Source organism: Hippocampus zosterae, chromosome 10, assembly GCF_025434085.1.
Source record: "Hippocampus zosterae strain Florida chromosome 10, ASM2543408v3, whole genome shotgun sequence".
NCBI lineage: Eukaryota > Metazoa > Chordata > Actinopteri > Syngnathiformes > Syngnathidae > Hippocampus > Hippocampus zosterae.
In genome coordinates this window covers 25,661,145-25,684,126 of record NC_067460.1, presented here as the reverse complement: position 1 = coordinate 25,684,126, position 22,982 = coordinate 25,661,145, and the positions used below count along the sequence as shown (strand labels likewise).

General features: G+C 47.7%; 2 protein-coding genes across 5 annotated transcripts in view; one reads left to right on the top strand and one right to left on the bottom strand.

Moving 5' to 3' along the window:
* Window positions 1-22,982, top strand: part of LOC127608577 (high mobility group protein B1-like) — a 201,297-nt gene that overhangs the window by 58,761 nt on the left and 119,554 nt on the right. The window lies entirely within an intron of this gene.
* Window positions 1-22,982, bottom strand: part of LOC127608551 (stAR-related lipid transfer protein 13-like) — a 39,346-nt gene that overhangs the window by 11,636 nt on the left and 4,728 nt on the right. Inside the window, exon 3 of one of the 4 annotated variants that reach the window (XM_052077680.1) lies at window positions 21,004-21,037. In XM_052077680.1, the coding sequence (XP_051933640.1) occupies window positions 21,004-21,037 (34 nt within the window). Of the gene's footprint in view, window positions 1-154; window positions 207-10,557; window positions 10,818-15,063; window positions 15,420-21,003; window positions 21,038-22,982 lie in introns of those variants that run through there. The other 3 variants (XM_052077681.1, XM_052077683.1, XM_052077685.1) reach the window with 3 other exon arrangements.

Below are 22,982 nucleotides of genomic sequence, written 5' to 3'. Positions count from 1 at the left end.
GAGCGAGGCGTAGCCCGAATTTTAGCACACTCTTTTTGAAAAATATTTCTTTTTTTTTTTTTAACTAATTTAAGGATTATGATCAAATAAACTGTCACAGACTGTCGAAAACCATCACTTGCCGTCCGTCCCTCACAAACGTTTGCGTACTCACGTGAAATTTTCATCCTATAGCCTGGCTGCTCTCAAGGCCCTCGCGATTCCAAAGTTACAGCATCTCTTATTCCCACGTTCCCGCTCGCTCTCAGCGCAGTTTGGAGTCGCGAAGGAGCTCCTTCTCCTTTTTCTTTTGCCATCTCACCCCCGCTACCCCCCCCCCTCCCCCCACCCCATCACCACTAAAGGCCTGTCCCCACACTAAATCTTTCCTTCCACCCACCCTCTTGCTGTGCGACACTCCCACCCCCTTGCATGTGCCCAACCCTCCGACCCAACGGTGCCCGAGACAACTCTTGTCCGACCCACTCGCCACGGAATTCTTGAACCCACGCACCCCCCCTTTCTACCCCCCAACAACAATCTTTTCACTGTATTCTCATCCGATTACATCATCAAAGCTTTTCTCTCTTGGGAAGGTTTAGTTCAACCATTTGTGGTCTTTGCCAGGTGGTGCAGAAGGAAAAAAAACCCCCCAAAAACTAACAAAAAATAAAAACTCAGGTTGGTTTAAAGAGGGGGAAGGGGGGGGGGGTTATGACATAAAGCGTCAGCAGCTGTGAGTCACAACTTGGTCGTCTGCCGAAACTGTCTGGAAGGAGTCCACCGATGAAAGGATGTTGTGTTTTCCGTGTCATCTGAGAGAGTGATGACTTTCTTGTGACAAATCGCACGCGGCCACAAGTAAGCGCAATCTGGAGCTGAAAAGCGTGTCCTGACGCCTTCCGAGAAGACCGCAAGCGCCCGCTGCATGATGGCGGCTCAAGGCCACGTCGTTTGCCGTCAGTCTTTCGAGACAGATTGCAATCGATTATTCTATTTTTTTTTTTTATCAGCACCGTTTAACAAGCAACAAAAGTCTGCCAATATATGAAAGTGTGAGTCAGATATTCGTTTTAGCCAAACTCGTTTTCTACCTGGATTGGATGGAGATGGCTTTCAGGAATTTGGTTCCATCAAACACGCACGCATTCGTATAACAACAGAAAATGTATTCAAATTCGGGCTGATGCGGGTTCTCTTCAATAATTTGAGTGCCTCAGAGTTCATTTTTTTTTCTGCCTCGAGTACCCGCATAGTCACGAATGTACCTGAATTCTGTTTCTGGATTGGAGAATCGCGTGCGCCGTATATAAACAACAGTATAAAATGTTGCTGAATCTAAAAATGAAAACCAGTTGGCCGTTCATTATGAGGTGGAAATGTGGGGTATTGTGTATCTTCAACGAAGGAATAGAATTAATATGTGTTGATTTTTTTTAATTTTTTATGTGAAGACACGATCATTGGATGGTCAATTTGGGTCGGATATGCTATCCCAAAATATTTGAGAGCTGCAGCCCGACTTCACATGTCAACCCAGAATGGGACAAGTCCAGGGAATTATGAGGAGATGTAAACTACTCATTCTTTCAACATGCGGAACACATGCGATTACATAAGACATCCCCCCCCTCCCCCGCGTCCATTCCGCAGTTTCCTGTAACATCGGAACATTTTCCAGATGTCGCTCCAGTACCTCGTGAGCCTATCTGCCATGTAATCCTTGTAAAAAACGACTGCTGAGAGCCGGCGCCCGCCTTATAAAGCCGACAGGCGAGCAGACGGGACGACGGAGGCGCTCCACTTTAGTCGGCCTTTTAAAATAAATACTCGCCGCTTTAAAAGCACTCGAAAACAAACCCGTCGGCTTTATGCGCGCTAACTGCGTAGACCCTTGGAAAATGTGTCTGCCCTGTCGCATCCTGACGCCTGCCCTCCTACCCAACCCACGCCCCCCCTTCCGCACCGCACTAAGGCGCCTGACTGAATCACCCAGATGAGACTTGAAAATATAGGTATTCCTGTACCCCCAGCCCCCACCGAAAAAAATAAATTTTAAAAAATCAGATGAGGCAGTGGATTTGATACATATGTGGAGTTGTTGTTTCTAGTTTTAATAATGATTATAAGAAAATAATGGACTTTTTTGGGCTCATGATTTTTAAATAAAAAAATCAAGTTTGATTCAAATAGTAAAAAAAAAGTATTTTTGAAATTAATCATTTGTGGTTTCTTTTAAATGATGACTAACTTGAAAAACATATTTTTCAAAGATATAGTAGCAGACTTTTTAAATACAAATGGCGATTGTTGTACTAATATCATCATTTTTATAATAAAAGTTCTAAAAAAAAAGTTACTAAAATATCTTGTATTTTAAATAAGTCATGATATTTTTTAAAAGGATAAAAGTCAAATATTTTTAAATATTACAAATCATGATTTTTTTAAAACAATGAATTGTTTTTAATATAATTCATTCTTTTTTTAAATATATATATATGTTTAAAAAAAATAAAAGCCACAATTTAAATTGCACTATATAAATACATATTCATTCATTCATTCATTCATCTTCCGAGCCTGGGTCGCGGGGGGTGCTGGAGCCTATCACAGCCGTCTTCGGGCAGTAGGCGGGGGACACCCTGAACCGGTTTCCAGCCAATCGCAGGGCACACAGAAACGAACAACCATTCACGCGCACACTCACACCTAGGGACAATTTAGAGTGTTCAATCAGCCTGCCTCGCATGTTTTTGGAATGTGGGAGGAAACCGGAGCACCCGGAGAAAACCCACGCAGGCCCGGGGAGAACATGCAAACTCCACACAGGGAGGCCGGAGCTGGAGTCGAACCCGGTACCTCTGCACTGCGAAGCCGACGTGCTAACCACTGGACTACCGGGCTGCCATAAATACATATATATTCTTAAATTAAAATTACTTTTTTGAATGTAGTTTCGAAATAAAATCTCTATTTTTAAGTAAATATTTATGGGTCACAAAAATAAAAGTAAATCGAAATAAAATAATTAAAAAACCCATGCCAAATCGGAATATTTTAGTGTAAATTAGCATTCTAAAACATAGCATTCAGAATTAGCCTTGCTAACCGCGTGAAGCCTTGCTAAAAGGTGTCTGCCTCGTTCCACCAAACCCTCCCGCCGCCACACTGAGCCGCACTGAGTGAATCACTCAGACGAAGCTTGAAAATAGACCCGTCCCAAAAAAAAACCCAAACAGATGGTGAGTGTTTACATCAAAAACACCTGGAGGGGTTTTCAGAGAAGAAGAAAAAAAGGAGGAGCATTCGCCCGCAAGGATGTGTCGTCACGCTCAAGGGCCTGAGGCTGATGCCTGTTTTCCGTCTTTGTGATGCTAATCGCACACGCACACACACACACACACACACACACTAAGCAATCAGTCGACAGTAAAAAAAAAAAAAAAAAAAAAAAAAAAACTGATGCAGAGTGACCAAAAAGAAGCTCCCGTTTACTCTGTCAAACACACGACGTCAGTATCGATTCCGTCTCCCAGAAGCCAAATAATTGCGTCGGAATGTTGCAAATTGTTTTTTTTCCGAGGGTGGCTTTTAATTAACGGCCCAGCGGGACCCCCGACAAGCGCCACAATGGCACAGTTGTCATGCTCGAGACGAGGTGGCGCTTAGCAAACACCAGCCTTGATAAAAATCGGAATTGCTTTCAGATGAAGGATAAAAAAAGAGATCATGAAATCATGATTCTTTTTTACATTTCTGGATTTTGGGGGGGGGGGCGACGGGGGGGGCGGGGCTGACGCGTCCTTACCGCCAAACACGATGCTTCAATCATCCGTCTCCAGCAAAGTGACTAACAGTCAACGCAGGCCACTAATTACACAGAGCCCACGTTGAATCACCCGCAGACTTCCTGAAGCCACATTTGATTCCACAAGGGGGTGTGGGGGGTGGGGGGGGGGGCATTGGGGACTGGGGGGTGGCGCATCGTTGGAAAATGATTTCCCCCAAGGACACGTTGCCGGGGCGACACAGGTACACTTAGTCAAACCCAGAAGAAACGGCGGATGCTCTCATTCAGTTCTGGGGTGCACACGTTTGGGCCAAGTCCTGTTGTCATCATGCCGATCATGGGACAGCGGTGGCAAAAAGCACCAATCATAATCGCCCGCACCTTTTCATGTCAGATTGCACTCTCCGTTCGTCTCTTTAGTCTAAACAGTGAGGCCTAAGCAGCTTAACGTTTTTTTTTGTCCTCCGATGACACACAAAGAGGAAGAGCTTATCGATTGCCAAGGTAAACAAACAACAGGAGCCTGCGAGCCGCAGAGCCGCTGCTGTTGACCGTCGTCAAAGCACGCCGGGTCAAAAGTCGTGCGATCGCCGCATCGAATTCAAACAAGAGCGGCACAGATGGGGGGGGGGGGGAGAAGGTGGTCCACCTTCCGAAGGACACCCAGACAGGCGGGCCTTTCATCCGAAAACGCTGCTGCCGGTGAGCATCCGCATTTCATAAGCGGGGGCAGAAAACATTTTCAAGCTATTTTCATTTCATTTTTCATTGGTCTTAAACGTCTGGCAGCGCAACGCCCCAGTCCCCCCCAGAGGAAGGTCCCCCCCTACCACCTCCACCTCAAAGGTGATGCCCGGCGACCCAAACGTGACTTGAAATCCAACTTTGAAACCTAAAACCAAAGCCCCTAAAATTTGAGATCCGCGACGCTCGGAGGAAACCCAAACTCGTTGAGACCCCCAATTTGAAACTTGAAACACGCTTCAAAACTTAAGTTTGAAACCCTACCCCCAAGACTGAAACTCTCCTTTGACACCCCCAAGCCCTGCTTTGAAACTAGAGATGGCCCAACAACATTTTTTTGCACCCGAGTCCAAGTCAATGAAGAGTCATTCAATCCCTTGGCAAAGCATCACAACAATGCTTGTTTCTCTGCGGCGCAAAGCATCTTGATGGCCATCTCAAAGATCTTCATGAAAGAAGTGCTTTCTTTAGTGATTACCCCAAAAAAAACAAAAAAGCCTCAGGTGGGGATTTTGCAGATTCCACTAATCTGAGCCCCGGTGTTGATCTTTGCGGCCTTATCGCCAGGCCGCTTTTTCACGATTGTCTTTTGTCCACAAGATGAATAAATAACTCGGTGTAGGTGGAATATGCACTGAGGGCTGGACAGTAGCTCACTGTGTGATGTCACATTCCCCCCCCCCCCCAATGATCCTTTGTCCATTGTTAAGATTGCTGAGCCTCCGAGACGGTTTACTGCAAATGGATTCAAAGACAGCATTCCGCTTACGGAACTTCACTCTTCATGGTTTGGTACTCGAGCCAAAGCCCTAATATAAAGCAGTGCTTTGGCGCCATCTAATGAAAGCTTGATGTCAAGGAACTATGTTGAAGTGAAGGGCACATTTGAGGAACACGGGTCATGGAGCAAGTTCATCTCGAAGCCAAGGTTCCGCTCGACAGTGTAGCGTTTCGTGCCGGACGCTCGTAAACGGCACAGCGAGACACAAGGGAGGAAAAGCCCCCCCCCCCCTCCCAAAAAAAAGAACCTCCTCCCATTTTGGTCCATCTCATTTGGAGCCGGTCCCAGAAGGGGACAGCGTGGGGTCGCCTCCTTTCGGGAAGAGTCAAGAGGGGAGGTTGGGAGCTGGCGGGGGGGGGAGATAGCGCGGTGACCGACGACATCAGAACAAGGGTCCCCACCGTGAGAAAGCCCTCTCAGGAACTGGGCCATAAAAGCGGTCCCCTGGCTTAATTAACGGCCACAAGACGACGGCACGGCGGGAACTCTTGTTCCATGTGTGCAAGTGTTCATCTCTGCCACATGGGGGCGCTCTACCTTAAGGGGAATTTGCAGAACAGCGCCTTGGCTTCAGACTCCAAATGACTCTGTGGCCACTTGCGGCGCAACTTGAAGTGAAGAGAAATGCAACGAATTGGTTGCAGGCCCAATTTGGTGGTGGGGGGGGGGGGGGTTCAGTGTTTTATGATAGGAAAAGCAAACGGCACTCTGCGGAAGGCCCCTAAAAAAAATGACAATAGAGAGAACGGAGTCGGCGTTGAAATAAATATTGCACTGAATTTACTTCATTTCATTTTGTCAAGTGGTTTTACAAAAATAAAATCATGAAAGTGCCGATCTATGCAGGTTTTAAGGGCACGATACATCTTCTGGATCCAGTTGATTTTATTTTGTGCAACCACGTGATGAAATATAATCAAGTCAATTCAACCACTATTTTTTTTTTCTGTGTATTCGGACACGATAACAAGTATCACAACTGAAGTAAAAAGGAATCAGGCAAAAAAATACTCTTGCTAAACCACACACACACACACACACACACACACACACACACACACACACGTGTGCCTGTTCCAGTTAATGTGTGACCACGCGCTTCTGTTACAGTGCAAACGGGGCATTTGCGAAACGTGGTACTCAAGTGACTGATTAGCCAGGATTCGACGGCTGCTCGGCCGTCACCAAGCTTTGCTGTAGCGAAAGGACTGGACTCGGGTCTGCCACCTGGAGGCCCGAACCGTGAAACGAAACGATCGCAGGTTTTCTGTCTTTGGAAGGCCATACGGACGCTCAGCAGACACTTGATTAGACACGCAGGAAATTACTCATAAGTTGCCAACAGCGGCTTTTAAGACGGTGTTAAACTGTGATGTTGATGGTGAGGGGTTGGGTTGGGTTCAGCACGGCCGCGAGTTTTCATTCCAACTATCCTTGGTGCATCACGTTCGCCATCAAATATACTTCTTAGGAACCGCATGTCTCATTTTTTAGATGAATACTCAGAGTAGCTACCCCGCCAAATTTGACATTTGTTGGAGTAAAGAGCTTTGCCATGTCGAGAGAACATCCTAAAAGTCGCTGTGACTAACTTACTTAGCCGGTGCGAATTGAAAAGTACAGACAGCCCCGGTGGACCCCCCACCCCCCTTCCACGGGGGCTGTGGAATAGGAGCTCATCCAATAAATGGGAGCTCATGCATTTGAAGTGCGGAAACGCCACCGGCGGATGTAAGCAGACACGCTAATCACATTGTCAAATTGGCTTCTTCTTCTTTTTACGCCCCGGTCTCTATTTACTACGCGGCGGAAGGCAGCAAATCAAAATCTGCATGACAACGACGAGCACATAAAGCCCCCCCCCCACCCGACCCCGCTCATGAATAAAAGATGAAACGGGCTCTCGCAAAGCAAGCAAGCTTCCGTATTTGTGCGGAGGGTAAAATTCTTAAGAGGCACAGTAAATCCTTCCAAGTACTTGCCAGGCCAAGGACCCGAATAATGTTAAGACACTCCATTCGGTACACACTCTTCTGTTACCCAATAGGCCACACAAGAACAAGCCTCCTGGACCAAGATAATCACGACTCAGTTGGGGTCCACCTGCAGCTCAATTGTTGCGAATTTCAGTTCGACTCCTTCGAAGTGACGGCAATGTGCAGTCATCTGCGGTGCTCGGGTCAAAACAAAACCAACCCCCCCCCAAAAAAGAAAATAGCAAGCATATTTTGTCAAAGTAATGAGCAGAAAGACCAGATATTTGTAATCAAATGTCCCAAGTCAAAAGGCTTGAGGAAAAAAAAAAAAGACACTCAAGTCCAGATAGCTAAAAAAGACACCCGCGGATTTCCCACGCTAAGTCGTGAGCTCACCTGCTAAGAAACATGCTGAATTACGTAAAGTACGATCGATATCTTTTTTTTTGTTTGTTTTTGATAACAGAAATGCAAACCGTACAGCCTTGGCTGGAATTTTAGAGGGGGGGGGTACATAACTGTACGTCCCCTTCTTAGCACTCACTCACTTTCAACCTGCTGTGTCAACAGAAGTGTGGAATGCAGGAGACGCCGCCGCCGCTATTTATGCAGATCTGTGTGTGCGCCAACTCCACACAGTGCTGCAGTCACGCTCTTAAAATACTCGCCGCTATCTCCGGCATTTCATCGTGCCGGGTGAGGCCGAGCAAAAGGGATCGAGAAATGATTCACAAGGGGGCCAAAACACTGCAATTCAGAATTTTAAGGACGCCAAGCATACTGATATGGGGGGGTGGGGGATATTGGTGCCAATGATACCACGCTGGAGAGTACTTACTGATGAAAATATAACCGGGGGTTTCATTTTAAAATGTCATCAAAGTCGGTGATTTCTAGTTACAGTAAGGTTTTATTAGCATTAGCACAGATGCTAGCAGTGAACAACAAGAAAGCAGGCAGCCAAAGGCACCGAAATGTGATCGTTGCGCATGTAGCGGACACGGAGACGTCTCAAGCACGGAAGCGCGGCGCAGACGGTAACGCTCAAGCATAGCGTTAGCACGGCATGCTAGTTGAACTATCCATCCATCCACACAGAAACGAACAACCACTCACACTCACACCTAGGGACAATTTAGAGCGTCCAATCAGCCTGCCATGCATGTTTTTGGAATGTGGGAGGAAACCAGAGCACCCGGAGAAAACCCATGCAGGCCCGGAGAGAACATGCAAACTCCCACACAGGGAGGCCGGAGCTGGAATCGAACCCGGTACCTCTGCACTGTGAAGCCCACGTGCTAACCACTGGACTACCGGGCCGCCTGCTAGTTGAACTAACTTCGGGTATAAAGCGCTTCTTCGGAGCGGAAGCGAAATCGAGGGTTCGGGGTTGACATGACGGCAGATGCGCCGACGATGTCAAAGGGTCACATTTCCCCGTGCAAGAAAGTAACGCGTGTCCCCGTGTGGCGGGGGGAACCACATGAGGCGTCTGACTCAGCGGAGCCGCTTGAGCGTGACTGGAAAGAAAGTCGTCATAGGGACCAAAATATGGGGGGGGAAGGCCATCGAGCCACGTAAGCGCCGCTTGCGTACGGCGGGTGTCACGGTGACAGCCATCATCGTCACCTTCAGCGCGCAGAGCGGAAATAAACAGAAGAAACTATTCCGAAGTAAACCGTTGCCCCTTTTTTTTTACCTCCATAAATCTCCAGGTGAATGTCAAGAATCGCGCCGGATCCTCGTCAAGCCGTCAAGGGTCCATCCAGCTCTCATCAATGTTTACACCCCAGCGGCTCGTTACATAACAGCCTCCCTTCTGCCTCTCTATTGTCAGTCAATAGGAATTATTTACCGCACCCGCAACACCCTCACGTTGGCTGAAGGTCAAGTTTGTCGGCACGTATACACACACACACATAACATGGCCGTGCGGCAGTACGCTAGACTGGCGGCGACCTTTTGCCAGAGACAATCAGCTGATGTGGAAAGGAACACAACAAGGGCTCGCCCTTCATTCCTTCCCGTGGCCCCCCCCCAGCGAACACTGCGGGAATTTTACCACTCTTTTTTTTTCCAGCAAACTGCCTTGTTATTAACATTGTTTTTAGCATTAGCATTTGCGGCTAGGTTTGGCAACAAAAAAAACAAAAACGTTTCTACGTCGGAAATCGGTCTCGTGAGGTGGGAAAATTAAAATCAAGCGGATGCCCTGAACTGTGGGAGAGGAGGAGAGCCATCTGCTCGACATGGATGTCTTGATTATGAAAGCACAAAATGTAGCGTGTATGCTTATGCTGGAATATCACGTACGCCAACGGGATGACTCCACCCTGTGGCGCGCAAGCAACGCCTTTTTCTCTACATTCATCTATTATTTGAACCCCTTACCCTCACGAGGAACGCGGGCGTGCCGGAGCCTATCCCAGCCGCCTTCGGGCAGTAGGCGGGGGCGGAGGGGGGTACACTTCGAACTGTTGGCCAGCCAATCGTAGGGCACACAGAGACCAACAACCATCCGCAGACGCAATAACACCGAGGGACAATTTGGAGCATTCCGTTAACCTGCTGTGCATGTTTTTAGAACCTGGGAAGAGGACCCGGAGAAAAGCCACGCAAACCCTTGAATCAAACCCCGGATGCCTGCACTGTGAGGTGGACGTGTTAACCATAATATGAACAATTATACATCAACGTTTTGATATCTAACGAGCATTTATCCCATCCACGCTCAAACTCACACCGAGGGACAATTTCGAGTGCCCAATTAGCCTGCCATGCATGTTTCGGGAATGTGGGAGGAAACCGGAGCACACGGAGAAAATCCCGGGTGGAGAACATGCAAACTCCACACAGGGAGGCCGGAGCTGGAATCGAACCCGGTACCTCTGCACTGTGAAGCCGACATGCTAACCACTGGACTACCGGGCCGCTATTTTTTTTTCTTAACTGTACGAATAATTTGGGTGTTGGGGTGCCTGGTCCAGAGATGCAAAAATACCTTCTTTGTTTTGACATTCAGCAACCGTTTGGAAACAAACGGAACCTCAGCGGAACAGCAATGGCTGAAGTAGAAACGGATTCTCATTCATAAACTCGACATAACACAATCCACAAGTCAGGAAATTCAGATTTGAAAGAACTCAGTCCATCCCCCGAGGACTTGAGCGGACCAAACGACCGTAGCGTCATGGCTAAAAGTGAGAATGGCAGCCCAACTTTAGCCATGTGGGACCAATTCCTAGGATTCTCTCACTGTGCCCCCCCCCCAGGCCCCCGCCTACCTCCAGCTATCCTCTTGAGGAGCTGCTGCCTGGCAATGATCCGTCCCAGCCTGTAACCGGAGCGCCGACGGCGGTGGTCCATCCTCAGATAGATGTCCCGGCTCTCTGGGGTCATGCTTCCCAGACACTCGCTGCCCGAGGACTCCTGGAGTTCTCGAAACATGTCCGTCCAAAGGTGGGGGGAAGGGGGGGGGGGGGGAGAAAAAAAAATACTCGCAGCTCCGGCTAAAGCAATCCAACCGGAGTGGCCTGGGACTCTTCACGCAGAGGTGCAAAAATCCTCGAGTGAGCCGAGTGGGACGGCACAAAGGGGGTGGGGGGTGTCAGGAGTGGTCACGTCATCCGGGGGAAGGCCAATGGCCGTGAGGCTGTGGGAGCCCAGCCCACCTCGCAGAGCTGAATCCAGGGTTTGTGTGAAGGCCGGTTAGCACGGGAGGGAAAAATAAATTGCCGACGGAATGCTGACCGAATGAGTAAGGAGCGTAGTTGGGTGAGCTTAGAAAAATAGTGGGGGGGGGGGGGGGGGGGGTTGTTTGTTTCTATTTTTTTTTTTACATTGAATCCACCCTGCTCCAGAACAACTCGTCTAGTGTGGCCGGACACGCAGAGTCAGGCAAGGCCCAGGAAGTGACCGAATGGTGCTGGCACAAGACCGCCTCAAGCTGTTTTGCTGGCTGGAGAATGCTGAATTCAGTTCAAGCGCATAACACAAACACCCCCCCCCCCCCCCCCAACACTCCAAAGAGGCCTCTCAACAGGTCCCCTCAAATTGTCAGCACCCTTTGGAGCTAATGGCAAATTCAAGCCTGGCCCGATAACCACGATCAACACGCTCAAGTGAGAAGTCGATGACTGCTTTTTGACAAAATGAAGCTCCTCAACTCACTTATGTGGTTCCGGGGGCATCTTAATGCCAGGGCCCGAGCGTCAAAAAGGTTCGGCAAATCCCGGAGGGTGGCTTCCTGAGAGAAATCCAACCCATTAGTGGAAACTGAAATCTGTCAATGGCTTGGATGAAGCTCAAATTTGGTCGCCATCGGACAAAATCTCAAGACCTTCAAACGTCTGCTTCGAAGCTTTTCAGACGTGGCTTCTTCAGATTTTTTGCGGGTTTACTAATGATAGATATGCCAACCAAATCTTAAGTTTCAATATGAATCTGCCTTCGGCGGCTGAGTTTTCAGAGTTTATCATCAACTTTGCCCCTGCAAATGATGACTTCAGACCAAATTGGCCGACTTCCTGAATGTTTTTTCAGGCTTCTTCAGCGGCGGAATTTTCCCAAAAGCCCATTTTCGGCCTTGGCGGCGCACGTTCAGGCACTCACTCCAACGTGTGCTTTTTTTTTTTCTTCTCCACTTTACGACTCGACGACAGCATTCTCCGCGCACCTGTATTAAAGTCCACATTCGGACGCGCCCGGTCCCTCTCAGGATCCGGCCCACGCTCGCGGTGACGCCGCTACGTTGCGCCACACAGTCCCGCCTGTGTCGGCGTGGCGCCATGTGACCACGTTAAACACGCAGCCCCTGTCTGGGCACCCCCCCCACCATCCAACCCAGTCCGGCTTAAGCTCACAAAGAGCACAATTCAGCCGCACACTTAGGGGGTTTTCATAAACGTCTCCTAGGATTAGACGCCAAACACGCGCACACACACACACACACACACACTCAGGTGCGGTTGCTTTTTTAAGCGGCGGGCGATGGAGTCACATCACTTGGGTGATTTCATCGGGGCGGAACACAAACACCTGGCTTCATTCAGAGAATAACTACCGTACACATGAGCGGCAGCACGATGGTTGGCGTGGGGTGTAAGCCCCGCCCCCTCCAAACTGTGACTGCTGTGTTTACTTCCTCGCTAGACATCTCGGCGGGTGCATTCCAATGCCACGTTGTGCCTATCGCCTCACGGAATCCACCGCCAGCTCATAACCGACCGCAAATAAGATGCGGGAACTCGTCCGGGGCCATTTTATTGATTTATTTCTTTCTTTTGAACAATAGTTGTTGTAATGTTAAGGTACAAAGGTCGTGTGCGATATAGCGTACACGTTTAAGATTCAATTCAACTCAATTCATTCATTCATTCATCTTCCGAGCCGCTTGATCCTCACTAGGGTCGCGGGGGGTGCTGGAGCCTATCCCAGCTGTCTCCGGGCAGTAGGCGGGGGACACCCTGAATCGGTTGCCAGCCAATCGCAGGGCACACAGAAACGAACAACCGTTCACGCCCACACTCACACCTAGGGACAATTTAGAGTGTTCAATCAGCCTGCCACGCATGTTTTTGGAATGTGGGAGGAAACTGGAGCACCCAGAGAAAACCCACTCAATTCAAGTCAAGAGTATTTCTCGAGCACTTTCAAACAGCCATCGCTGCATACAAAGTGCTGTACATGGAGCAACTAACATATACAATAGTACACCGACTATATGAAGTGTCAAATAAGTGTGTGCTCATACTTATGCACGATTGAAATAAAAATAAAGAGTACACGTACGTTTATGTGTGCGGGTACATATACGTTTTTGTTTTGTGTGTGTGTAGAGATCAAATTTGTTACAGTGAAAACCCCCCTGTTGTGAAAAATTTCTTGCTGCATACATGATTTCGTTGTAGAGGAGTTTCACTGTAGTCAAGACTCAATAAGTCTAAATTATGTTTTAAGACTCACAAATGTCAAAAGATGGCAAAAGTGGCATAAAACAGCTCATAGGAAAAGAAATAATTGGTACCGTGATGGCTTTCCGGCGTCAACGCTTTTCCGTTTCAAGCTAACGTAACTTACGGAAAGCTGGTTGCACTCGTTCAGTCGGAATAGCTTCACACAAATGAAAGGACATGAGGTGAGACTTTGAAGGCGATATTTTGTCAAGTTTTGACGGTGTTTCAAATTTGAGAGAGAGCGAGACCTCGTGCGCCGTAGGCGGGTCGAGCTCAAAGTGGAACAGCTCCGGCGTCGACCGCTAGCAAACGTGTCCCGGCACGCCTTGCCGTCTGCGGTTCCGCGCTGGGCGACTGCTATGGGGGAAGCCAAATGGGCCCTTCGTCATCAGCGCAGGTGCTTCCACTCACGGCGCCTGAGTCAGCACGGCTGGCAGCTCGGAAGGGAATTCGATCAATTAGCAGAATCGTCGTCCCGGCTGGGATTTCCCCACTTTGAGCCTGGCTGCATTCCCGCCGCTAATTAGCGATAACGGAGATTTGGGGATAACGGAGATAAACACATTCAAGTCAGCAAAGGGCCAGATTTAAAGATGAGTCTCAAAAATGATCTTGTGCTGATCATCGGGCTGAAATTTAGCACGGGTGATTATCTTCTAGTGTGCACACACGGCAACAACCAGGCCGAAATTGAGGATTGACTCACACTGACGCGTCTACAAATCCTCAACAGTGGTGTGAGGCAAACACATACCAATAATCGGGCCGAATTTGAGCATTGTCAACATTCCAACTTTCTTTTTTGTTCTTCGATGTTGTGATCATAACATCCTGCCTTTTTTTTTTCTAAAAATGTTTCAACTTCTAAATTCCTGGTTTTAGAGGTACACGTCAAACTGAGTCCTTGGGAAAATTTCTCCCTTGTAAAGTGTCCCCGGGCGCAAAACGTTGGGAGAAGGAGCGCATGCAACATCTGCACTCTATTATCGTGACTTCATCTCCTCGTAGCGTGCCGTTCCCACGCCAAGGCGGCTGGCGTTCATGTGTCACTTGCTACACGGCCGATCGCCTCGCACTGCAAGATGCGGCTACTTCTAAAATCACTCCGTTTCCCGTCGCCTACGTCGTCTTTTGGGTCAGGAGTGAGCTGAAGCCTGTCCCGAATGCACCGCAGATTGGTCGCCGGCCAATCGCAGGTTACAGTCCTCCTCATACAACTAGCATGATTTACAATCTTCAATTTACCCCATCAAAACCCACGCGAGAACATGATGGTTTTCAACAAGATTTAGATTCAAACCCAGAACCCCTCCACTGTGAGGCAGACATGATAACCTCCGCTCCACTATGAGAGAAAAAGACTCTCTACACGCAGGAATGTGAAAGCTTACAAAGTGTACAAACTGGATGAACGATATAGCTTTGATACCGAACGTCTGACTAGTTTCAATGCAAAGACAACCCATAGCGCCACCCTGTGGCCACACCGGGCCCGCGGGTGCACTCGTCTCGTGCACCCCAAAACCCCTCGACAATTTCCTACAAGTGGGCAAAAAAAATGTTTGCCCTGGTCATATTACATTTTGGAAGCTAGCGTGACACATGCCACACATCTGTCAAATGTCTCTTGATTTTATCACAGCTGTCAAAAAAAGACTTTCCATGTTAAATAACACGCTACACCGTCATAAATTAAAGGCGAATCCGTATTTGTTCGTTCTTTTGTTTTTTGTTTTTTTGTTTTTGTTTTTTTTTTGCCCACCCCTCCAGAATCGGGATGCAGCTCGAGCGTAAGAAGCCGGGCTCGCGGCCGCCTCGCCCGGGGCTTCCACTGACCTGCCAGCCGCCGCTCGCGGACATTCCTCCAGAGTAAGTCCCAAGCTTTGGACGTGGAGCTCCGCAGCTGCGCGCTGAACGACCGCCGCAGCTTCAGCGTGGCCGACGTCCGTTTAGACGTCATCGCCCTCGGACATACTAAACGCCGTATATCCCTCAAAAATCCTCCAAAACAGAAAAAAAAAATCCCTCGGCTTTTTTTTTCCCGCTTCACTTTCAAACGGCTTCTCCTTTCCACTTGTCCGGGAAAGAAAGAAAAAAAAAAGCAGCAATGGATCCACGTCAAAGTTAAAACGTTCTCATCAACGTATGAAATGTAAAGAAACGATGGCAATCGACTTTCACGCTTCCCACACCAGATGTGCGCGCGCGCGCGTGTGCGCGTGGGCGACAGAGGAAAGCCACGCATGGCGAGAGCCTGAACAGTTGCGATGCGTTCAATGGCTGTGGGAAATGTGTCAACGAACGCTCAGGTGAAACTTCAAACGTGAGAAAATGTGAAAGTGGGTGACTGGCACGAAGAGGCAGAGCGGCCAAACGTTACACAAAGTATGATTTCAACTCTACTTGTTAAAAAAAATAGCATCACATTAAAAAAAAGGCACAGTCTAAAACAGGGGTCTCCAACGTGGTGCCCGCGAGCAACAGGTAGCCCGTGAGGACCACACCAGTAGCCCGCCAGTGCTAGGATTGTGATTTGCTCGTAGAAATTTTGATTTAAAAATGCAAACATGGGCAGCATTATAGATTCTATAGCCACCTATTTAGCTATCTAACTAGCTAGCTACAGTATACATCTAGCTAGCTAACGTTCTAATATTATTAAATGTAATTTGTACAAATGTTATTTTAGACGTGTATCAATTTAGTAGCCCTTCACACAATCAGGACACATGAAGTAGCTCTCACTCTCAAAAAGTTTGGTGACCCCTGGTCTAAAATATACTCAAGTACAAAAAGGACATTCACTTTGTAAAAAGGAGCTACCTGTATTTTCCTGTGTGGATACAGTTTCTACAGTATGGGACAATTCCAAACAAATATAAATTTCGGTCCAACTTTCTGAATGGGTTGTATGGTTCTTCAGCACCATTTAGCGCCGTTGTCGCAACATCCTCCCGCCCCAAAAACGAGGCCAAAGAGTGGCGGATAAGCACGCAAACCAAGTTTACCTCGACAAAGGCCGAATTCCAAACTTCGCATTGTGAAGGCCACGGCGGGCCGATAGCGTTATCGGCCGCACGGATGTTCAGGGCTGGTCTAAATTCCGATACTAGCGTGACCAGAGCGACTGAAAACTCGACTTGAGCGGCCTCTCCAAACCTCGCTGCCACCTGTCGCTTACCTTTTGGGTGATGACGTCATCATGTCAAGGAGAGATGAAAAGTTGCAAAAAGGGGCAGCGCTGTTTCAAATGAATTTGAGGGACGTCATCACGCGGTGACGAATGTTGCCGTCCGAAGTCTCACGTTTGCGGACTTGACCTGCAAATTCTTAGAAACGATTAGTGAAATGAAAAAGACACAGATGCTAATTGCGCTATGATCGTCATCTTGCCTAATTATGGTGAGTTAGTTTTCCAGACACTGGTCTCTTTTTTTTTTTTTTTTTTTTTTTGGAGCGAAGAGGAAAACTCTTAGCTGGCCGACAGTACTTTACTTTTTTTTTTTTACTTCATCGGAGCCGTCAGTACTTCCCAGGAATGCGTCTTAAAAACCTTTTCAAGATACTTCAACCAGGTCCGATACTCTGCCGAAATCGGCGAGCCCTGTCCGCGCGAAGCTGAGCCAATGTCAATTTGACACACAGCCACTGGGGGCAGCACCTTTTCTTTTTCCACACACACATTTCTTCTTATTGTCATAAATGAAATTATTCATTCATTCATTCATCTTCCTAACCGCTAGATCCTCACTCCTGTCTCCGGGCAGTAGCGGGGGGACACCCTGAATCGGTTGCCAGCCAATCGCAGGGCCCACAGAGGCGAACAACCATCCGCGCTCACACTCACACCTAGGGACAATTTAGAGTGTTCAATCAGCCTGCCACGCATGTTTTTGGAATGTGGGAGGAAACCGGAGCACCCGGAGAAAACCCACGCAGGCCCGGGGAGAACATGCAAACTCCACACAGGGAGGCCGGAGCTGGAATCGAACCCGGTACCTCTGCACTGTGAAGCCAACGTGCTAACCACTGGACTACCGGGCCTAAATGAAATTATGAACCGCTTTTTATTTTGTTTTTAATATATGAAGGCAAAATATTCGTTTTTAATACGTCTCACTTATGTTGGATTGTGTCGGACGTCGAGGTTGGAAGGTGGAAAACGGCTGAACGAGCGCAAACGGTAAAACAAGAAGGAGAAGAGGGAGAATCGGACGCGCGCGAGCGTTTGGTCAAAGTGTGGCCACGTTTTGACCCGTCTTGACGCGAATCAGCAGAGGGGGAAAACACCGTCTCCAGAATGCAGCCCGGCTCATTGTGGCAGCGAGTCGACGACAGAAGAGGAAACATCCATCAGGCCTGCGAATCTCACCCTCCCCGATGATGACGCGTCCCTCTTTGTTGCTTTTGGACCACTTTGAAGCAAGAACACGCCGAAAGAAGCGCACGTTTGACTCGATTGCCATTGTGAAGCGAAAGAATTCCGCCGCTTCGCCCAGCGTCCGCCCATGTCATGTGACCGACGCGATGATCAACTAACAGGAAGTTGAGACACCGAAACATTCACACAGACCACCAGGACGTTTACGCACAAACGATTTGAATAGAGCCTCTGCGAGTTCTCGTTTTTCTTTTAAGGATTTTTTCCAAGGAAATTTCCTTTCCCAGCCCATCCAAGCGAGATCATTCCAGAGTACTCGGAATGATCCATGAATGCTTAGAAAAGTTGCCGAAACTGTCAGCCAGGTAAGAGTTTTTTTTTTTCCTCTTCAAAAAATAAAAAATAAAAAGAGATGATTGTCTGGAAAAAGGAAATCTTCAACTAATTAACCATAAGTCAGCAAGATGGACGTCATAGCGCAAACGGTATCTGCGTCTTTTTCATTTCGCTGAAATTTCGCCTTTTTAGCTCTCCTGGACCTGATGATGTCATCCAGCAAAGGTGAGGCAAGGCTGGTGGCGAGGTTTGGAGAGCACCCCCTCCCCCCCCCCCCTGAACTCACACCCCATCGTGTGACAACAAAACCACCCGAACGTTAACAGAAAGTTGACAAAACGTAAATAACAAAGTCGCCGTGAATAGGCACACTCTTGGGAAATTGTAACGAGAAACAAACCGCTGCGGCGAAGCTGGGGGTGTAGGCGGTGCAGGGGGTGGGGGGGGGGGGGGGGGTGTTACTCAACCACTAGCAGGGTTGAAACAAAGTATGTGAAGTTGCCAAAAATCGAGCAAGAAGTTGAAAAATGCCAGATGTGAGGGAAAAGTGATTTTCTCCTCCATGCTCGGGTCAGGCTCGGTCGGGCTTGGCCCCCTGAAATAGTCTGGGAGAGTGCACTCATGGAAAACGGGGCTGAGGGAGCGCGCGGGCGGCGTACACATCCAACACCAAACCCCCCCCCCCCCCGAGGGCTCGTCTCAGGCATGTGCTATAAATTTCCTGACCACATATTCCCAAGTCGAGTTCATTTTTCCAGAGGAGCCACACATGTGGTGCATATCTGGCTTGAGCTTATGGCTGGAGGACGACGGACGGGGTGGCGTGGGGTGGGGTGGGGGCTAGGGGGGGGCTGACTCCATTAAAGTGGTCCCTAATCTTGTTTTCTTGAGGAGCTTCGTCATGGTTTCTTCTGGCTTATTACTTTCCCAGAGGTCAACGCAGACTTGTTAGTTTGAGTCTTTTTTTTTCTTCTTTTTTGTGCGCTCGTTTTGCGACCCACACAGTTGCCACCAACCTCCAGCACCCGGTTTGTGTCAAGTACCATCCCACTTGCCCCCAATCGCTCCATATTTTTTGCACTGATTTCCACACCCCCCAAAAAGTCGACAAATGCAAGTCGACACAATCGAGAGGGGAAAATCGACACACACTAAGCTGGAAGTCGGAGCAAACTAACAGGAAGTTGGCACACTGTCGGCAAGTGGCAGCTCACCAAACGGATGTCGGCGTGACAAACTAACCGAAAATGGAAACAATCTTCCCGGAGTTGCCGGCACACAAAAACTGGGGCCTTGAAACAAACTCCTGGGCAATTGAACGTGAACAAACGGGAAGTTGAAATTAGCGGCTAGATGAGGCGGGATGAGCAGGAAGTGGACACGCATGACCTGGAAACCGAAGCTCACGAGGAAGAAGCTGACTGGCACAATCGGGAAAATGAGAAAATATCATCAAAAGTTGGAATTTCGGTTTGAAAGCCCGAAATTTGGCTTCTCAGGCTGCCCGGGCGAGGCTTTTGAAGGAGGATTTGAGGTCAAGATGAAGCTTCCAAGGCAGGGGAGGCTTTTCACATCACCTTCAAGCCGAACTTATGAATGCAACATCTCCAACCGTGATGAAAAGATTTTTGCGCTTGTCAAAAAAGGTTCCCGCTCCGTTCGCCCCAATATTGACAAACGTGCACGAACACTGAAGAAAAAGTCACCAAATACGCAAGCCCGCCCCCCCCCCACTCAAAAAAAAAATATTATTCATTTTTTCTTCTCTCCCTCTCTTCACTGGCCGCCTCCGCACTCAGGAAACCGCAAGTCATTTTCCATCTTTCCATGTGTGGAATTTTTCATGCTGCCTTCACGCCAGCGGCCCCCCCCCCCTTTACACTCATGAGCAGAGGCTCATAAATTGAGCGCATGATCTCACCCGATTGGCGACCAATCAGTTGGACTCCACCCAAGGCATGCGGCGCGGCTTTTTTTAAATAACCGCACCGGGCGACAACATTGCCCGGGGGAAAAATTAGCTTGAAAAACAATAAAAATGGTTTAAAAAAAAGAATATAAGCCCCTCCCCCCCAAAGCGATGTGATGTTATTTTCCAGAGCCACCGGAATGAAACGTGCAGACATTTGGGGGGGGCATGTCACATTTTAAAGGGGAACTTAAAGATGCGCAGCATCTGTTGGGTGTTTTTTTTTTTTTGTCCAATCCAGTTCAGAGCGAAAACTCCAATATAAAAAAGAAAAAAGATGGCATACGCGGTGGTCTCGACGCTTGGGTTTCCCAGATTTACACTTGGGCTTGGTCACGCCACATATTTCTCACACGCACACACACACACATACAATTAGCGGTTGCATAAAAGTGACATGGAATGTTTACGTCCACTCGTGCCGTGGCGTCATGCCCCAGAGTGCAACGTGAGCTTCCGCTCAAATCCCACAGCTGTGCAGCCCCCCCCCCCCCCAACCTCCACATCGCCTTCACGCAACATCCCGACAAGCCCTCAGCATGATGCAAAGAATGATCCGACACCCGGGCCTCATTTCAAGTTTTGATCATTGATCCGCCGTTTATTTGTAAAATGACAAAACTATTCTTTGTAATCTTTTTTTTAATATGTACTATTTTTGGAGTAAAAGTCCCCCATTCTTAATTGTTTTGAATATAGAAGTAGAGCACGTCGGATTCCCCCCCCCCCCCCCTTATAAGGAATTAATTATTTTTTTTCTAACTGAAAGAAAAAAAAAATCATGTCATATGACCGGCATTTTTGAAGCGTTACAGATACTTGGGCCTTTTCTGAAAGGGCAAATGTGACGATAACCATAGAACCGGTTATGGGCATTATTAGAGCATAGCGTTACCATGGCGACAAACGCACTTCTCACACAGCAACATTTTGCACAAAGTGTTTTGACGATTTTTTTCTGATGCCACCACCGAAGTGGGGAGGGGGGCAGCGTGAAACGTGATGCTAACCACTGAGCAGATATGGACATTACAAGAGTGTAGCGCTAGCATAGCTCCAGAAAATTCCCACCGAAGAGTCGTCATCCTACCTGCTCCTGCTTCACTTGTCATCGTGTTGAAAACCTGGAAGAAGAAGAACAACAAAAAAAAAGTAAGAGTCAATGTGGTCACACGATCATTTTGGTCAAAATTAATCGGGAGCTTCCGAGATAAGCTGAAATGCGTTAAGAAGTTGACAGATTTGTTTTGGGTAAGCTGGGCCTCTCGCTGAAAGCCTGGACGACGACAACGTCAACATTCCTCTCCGTTTTCCTGCCTGCTGTGATTTACACTCGCCTGCTTTCCACATTTTTCCCCTGGCGGCGACTCGGCCACTTTCCACCGCCGTTGACCTTCTCTTTGCGTGGCGCGCTCGCGTTTCCAATTTTCTGTCGCTGCGTATATTTTGGGGGGGGGGGGGGCGGCCGGTCGCGTTCTCGAAAATACTGCGCTCGTCACTCGAAACATTCAAAAGTCAAATCATCTTTCCGATTGAAATGGATGGAAAACACATTACCCAAAATATCCCATCAAAATGTATGCGTTCTTGATTTAGGAAAACGAGCACTCTGTAATATTTTACGTGATGAAAACAGAGCAACAACAAACTCATTTTATCATCAAACTCCAAAATCTTTCTGTTGGAGTACAGAAGAGAGTTGACATTCCCTTCAAAAGTTGTGGGGTCGGAATGACTCATCAGAGCCAAGCCCTCGGGCACGGCCTGGGAAAGAAATCGCTTGAGTTCAACTTTTCATTTCACAAAAAAAAAAGTGCAAAATTGTGAATTGTTTCATTCATCCTTTTCAAGTTGCAAGCGATATCAATGCCCTTCGACCGTCCCGACCCACCGTCCCAACCGTCCTCGCACGCGCGTCGATTCGTGCCGCCACATCTTCTGTTAAGCCCTGAAAATTGGACGCCCCTTCGGGATTTAACCCAGCAATTAGTTTTGCCCGATGTTCACAACTTGGCCACCAGGAGGCAGTATGAACAGTCATGCGGACGCAAACAAAAGAAGAACAGTATAGTACTCGTTCTTTTTGAATTACTTTTGTAAAATGAAAATAAAATATTTTTAATGTCCTTAAGACAATACAAAGACATGGAAATACATATGGAGGGAGTAAAAGATTAACGGAAAACAAAACAAAACGCTTTTCAAAAATCTCCCATTCAGTAGGACCACAAAAACTTTTTTTATTTTTGATTTTAAATTGTCGCCAACCAAAGGGAAAGCAGCAATCAGGAGAAAAGACACTTGCCTACGTTTGAGTAGCGCTAGTGAAGTTTTTAACACAGCTCTGTCACAATGATTGATGGGGGGTGTAATTAGATCTCGTCAAAAATGTCAAGGCGACAAATGGAGCGCAAATGAACCGTGCCGACAATCTGTCGGCAATAAAAATCATCTCCGTCGCGCATGACAGTCCGACGACACGCTAATCAGCAACAACAAATGTATGCGAAACACTCTAAACAGAGATCGATAATAGACTTATTCAATAAACAAAACGAGATCTACAAATGTAATGCTGGGTTGAATTAAATGGAATTCAATAAAAAAAAAAAGTTTGAATGAATATTTTTCAACTTTTATGTTTTTGGATGAATAATTCCTGGCCTATCTGTGATCATACAATCAATTACATGAATAAATTCATGCTCGTTTCAAATTGTAAAAAAAAAAATTACAATAAACATTTACGAAAATGTATTTTAAAGCATTTCACCAAAACCAATTTGCTGCTCATCCTCGAGAGAGAAGTCCGTCTGTGTCCGGCCGTCGTATGGAGCGCTTACGTAAGAGCATTTTTGTCTGCATTTTTTATTTTTTTATTTTCCCGCCGAACAACAAAATGTCTCAAGGCAAAACAGAGAGACGGCGCTGGAATCCAGCGCTGCGAACACCTGAAACATTCTCAGCTGTTCTGAACGCGGCCTTCTGTCGCTTTCCAGTAGAAAGCGACAGCTGGCGTCTAATTCGAGAGGGCAAACCTCCACCGAGGCTTCCACATTTGCTAGTTGT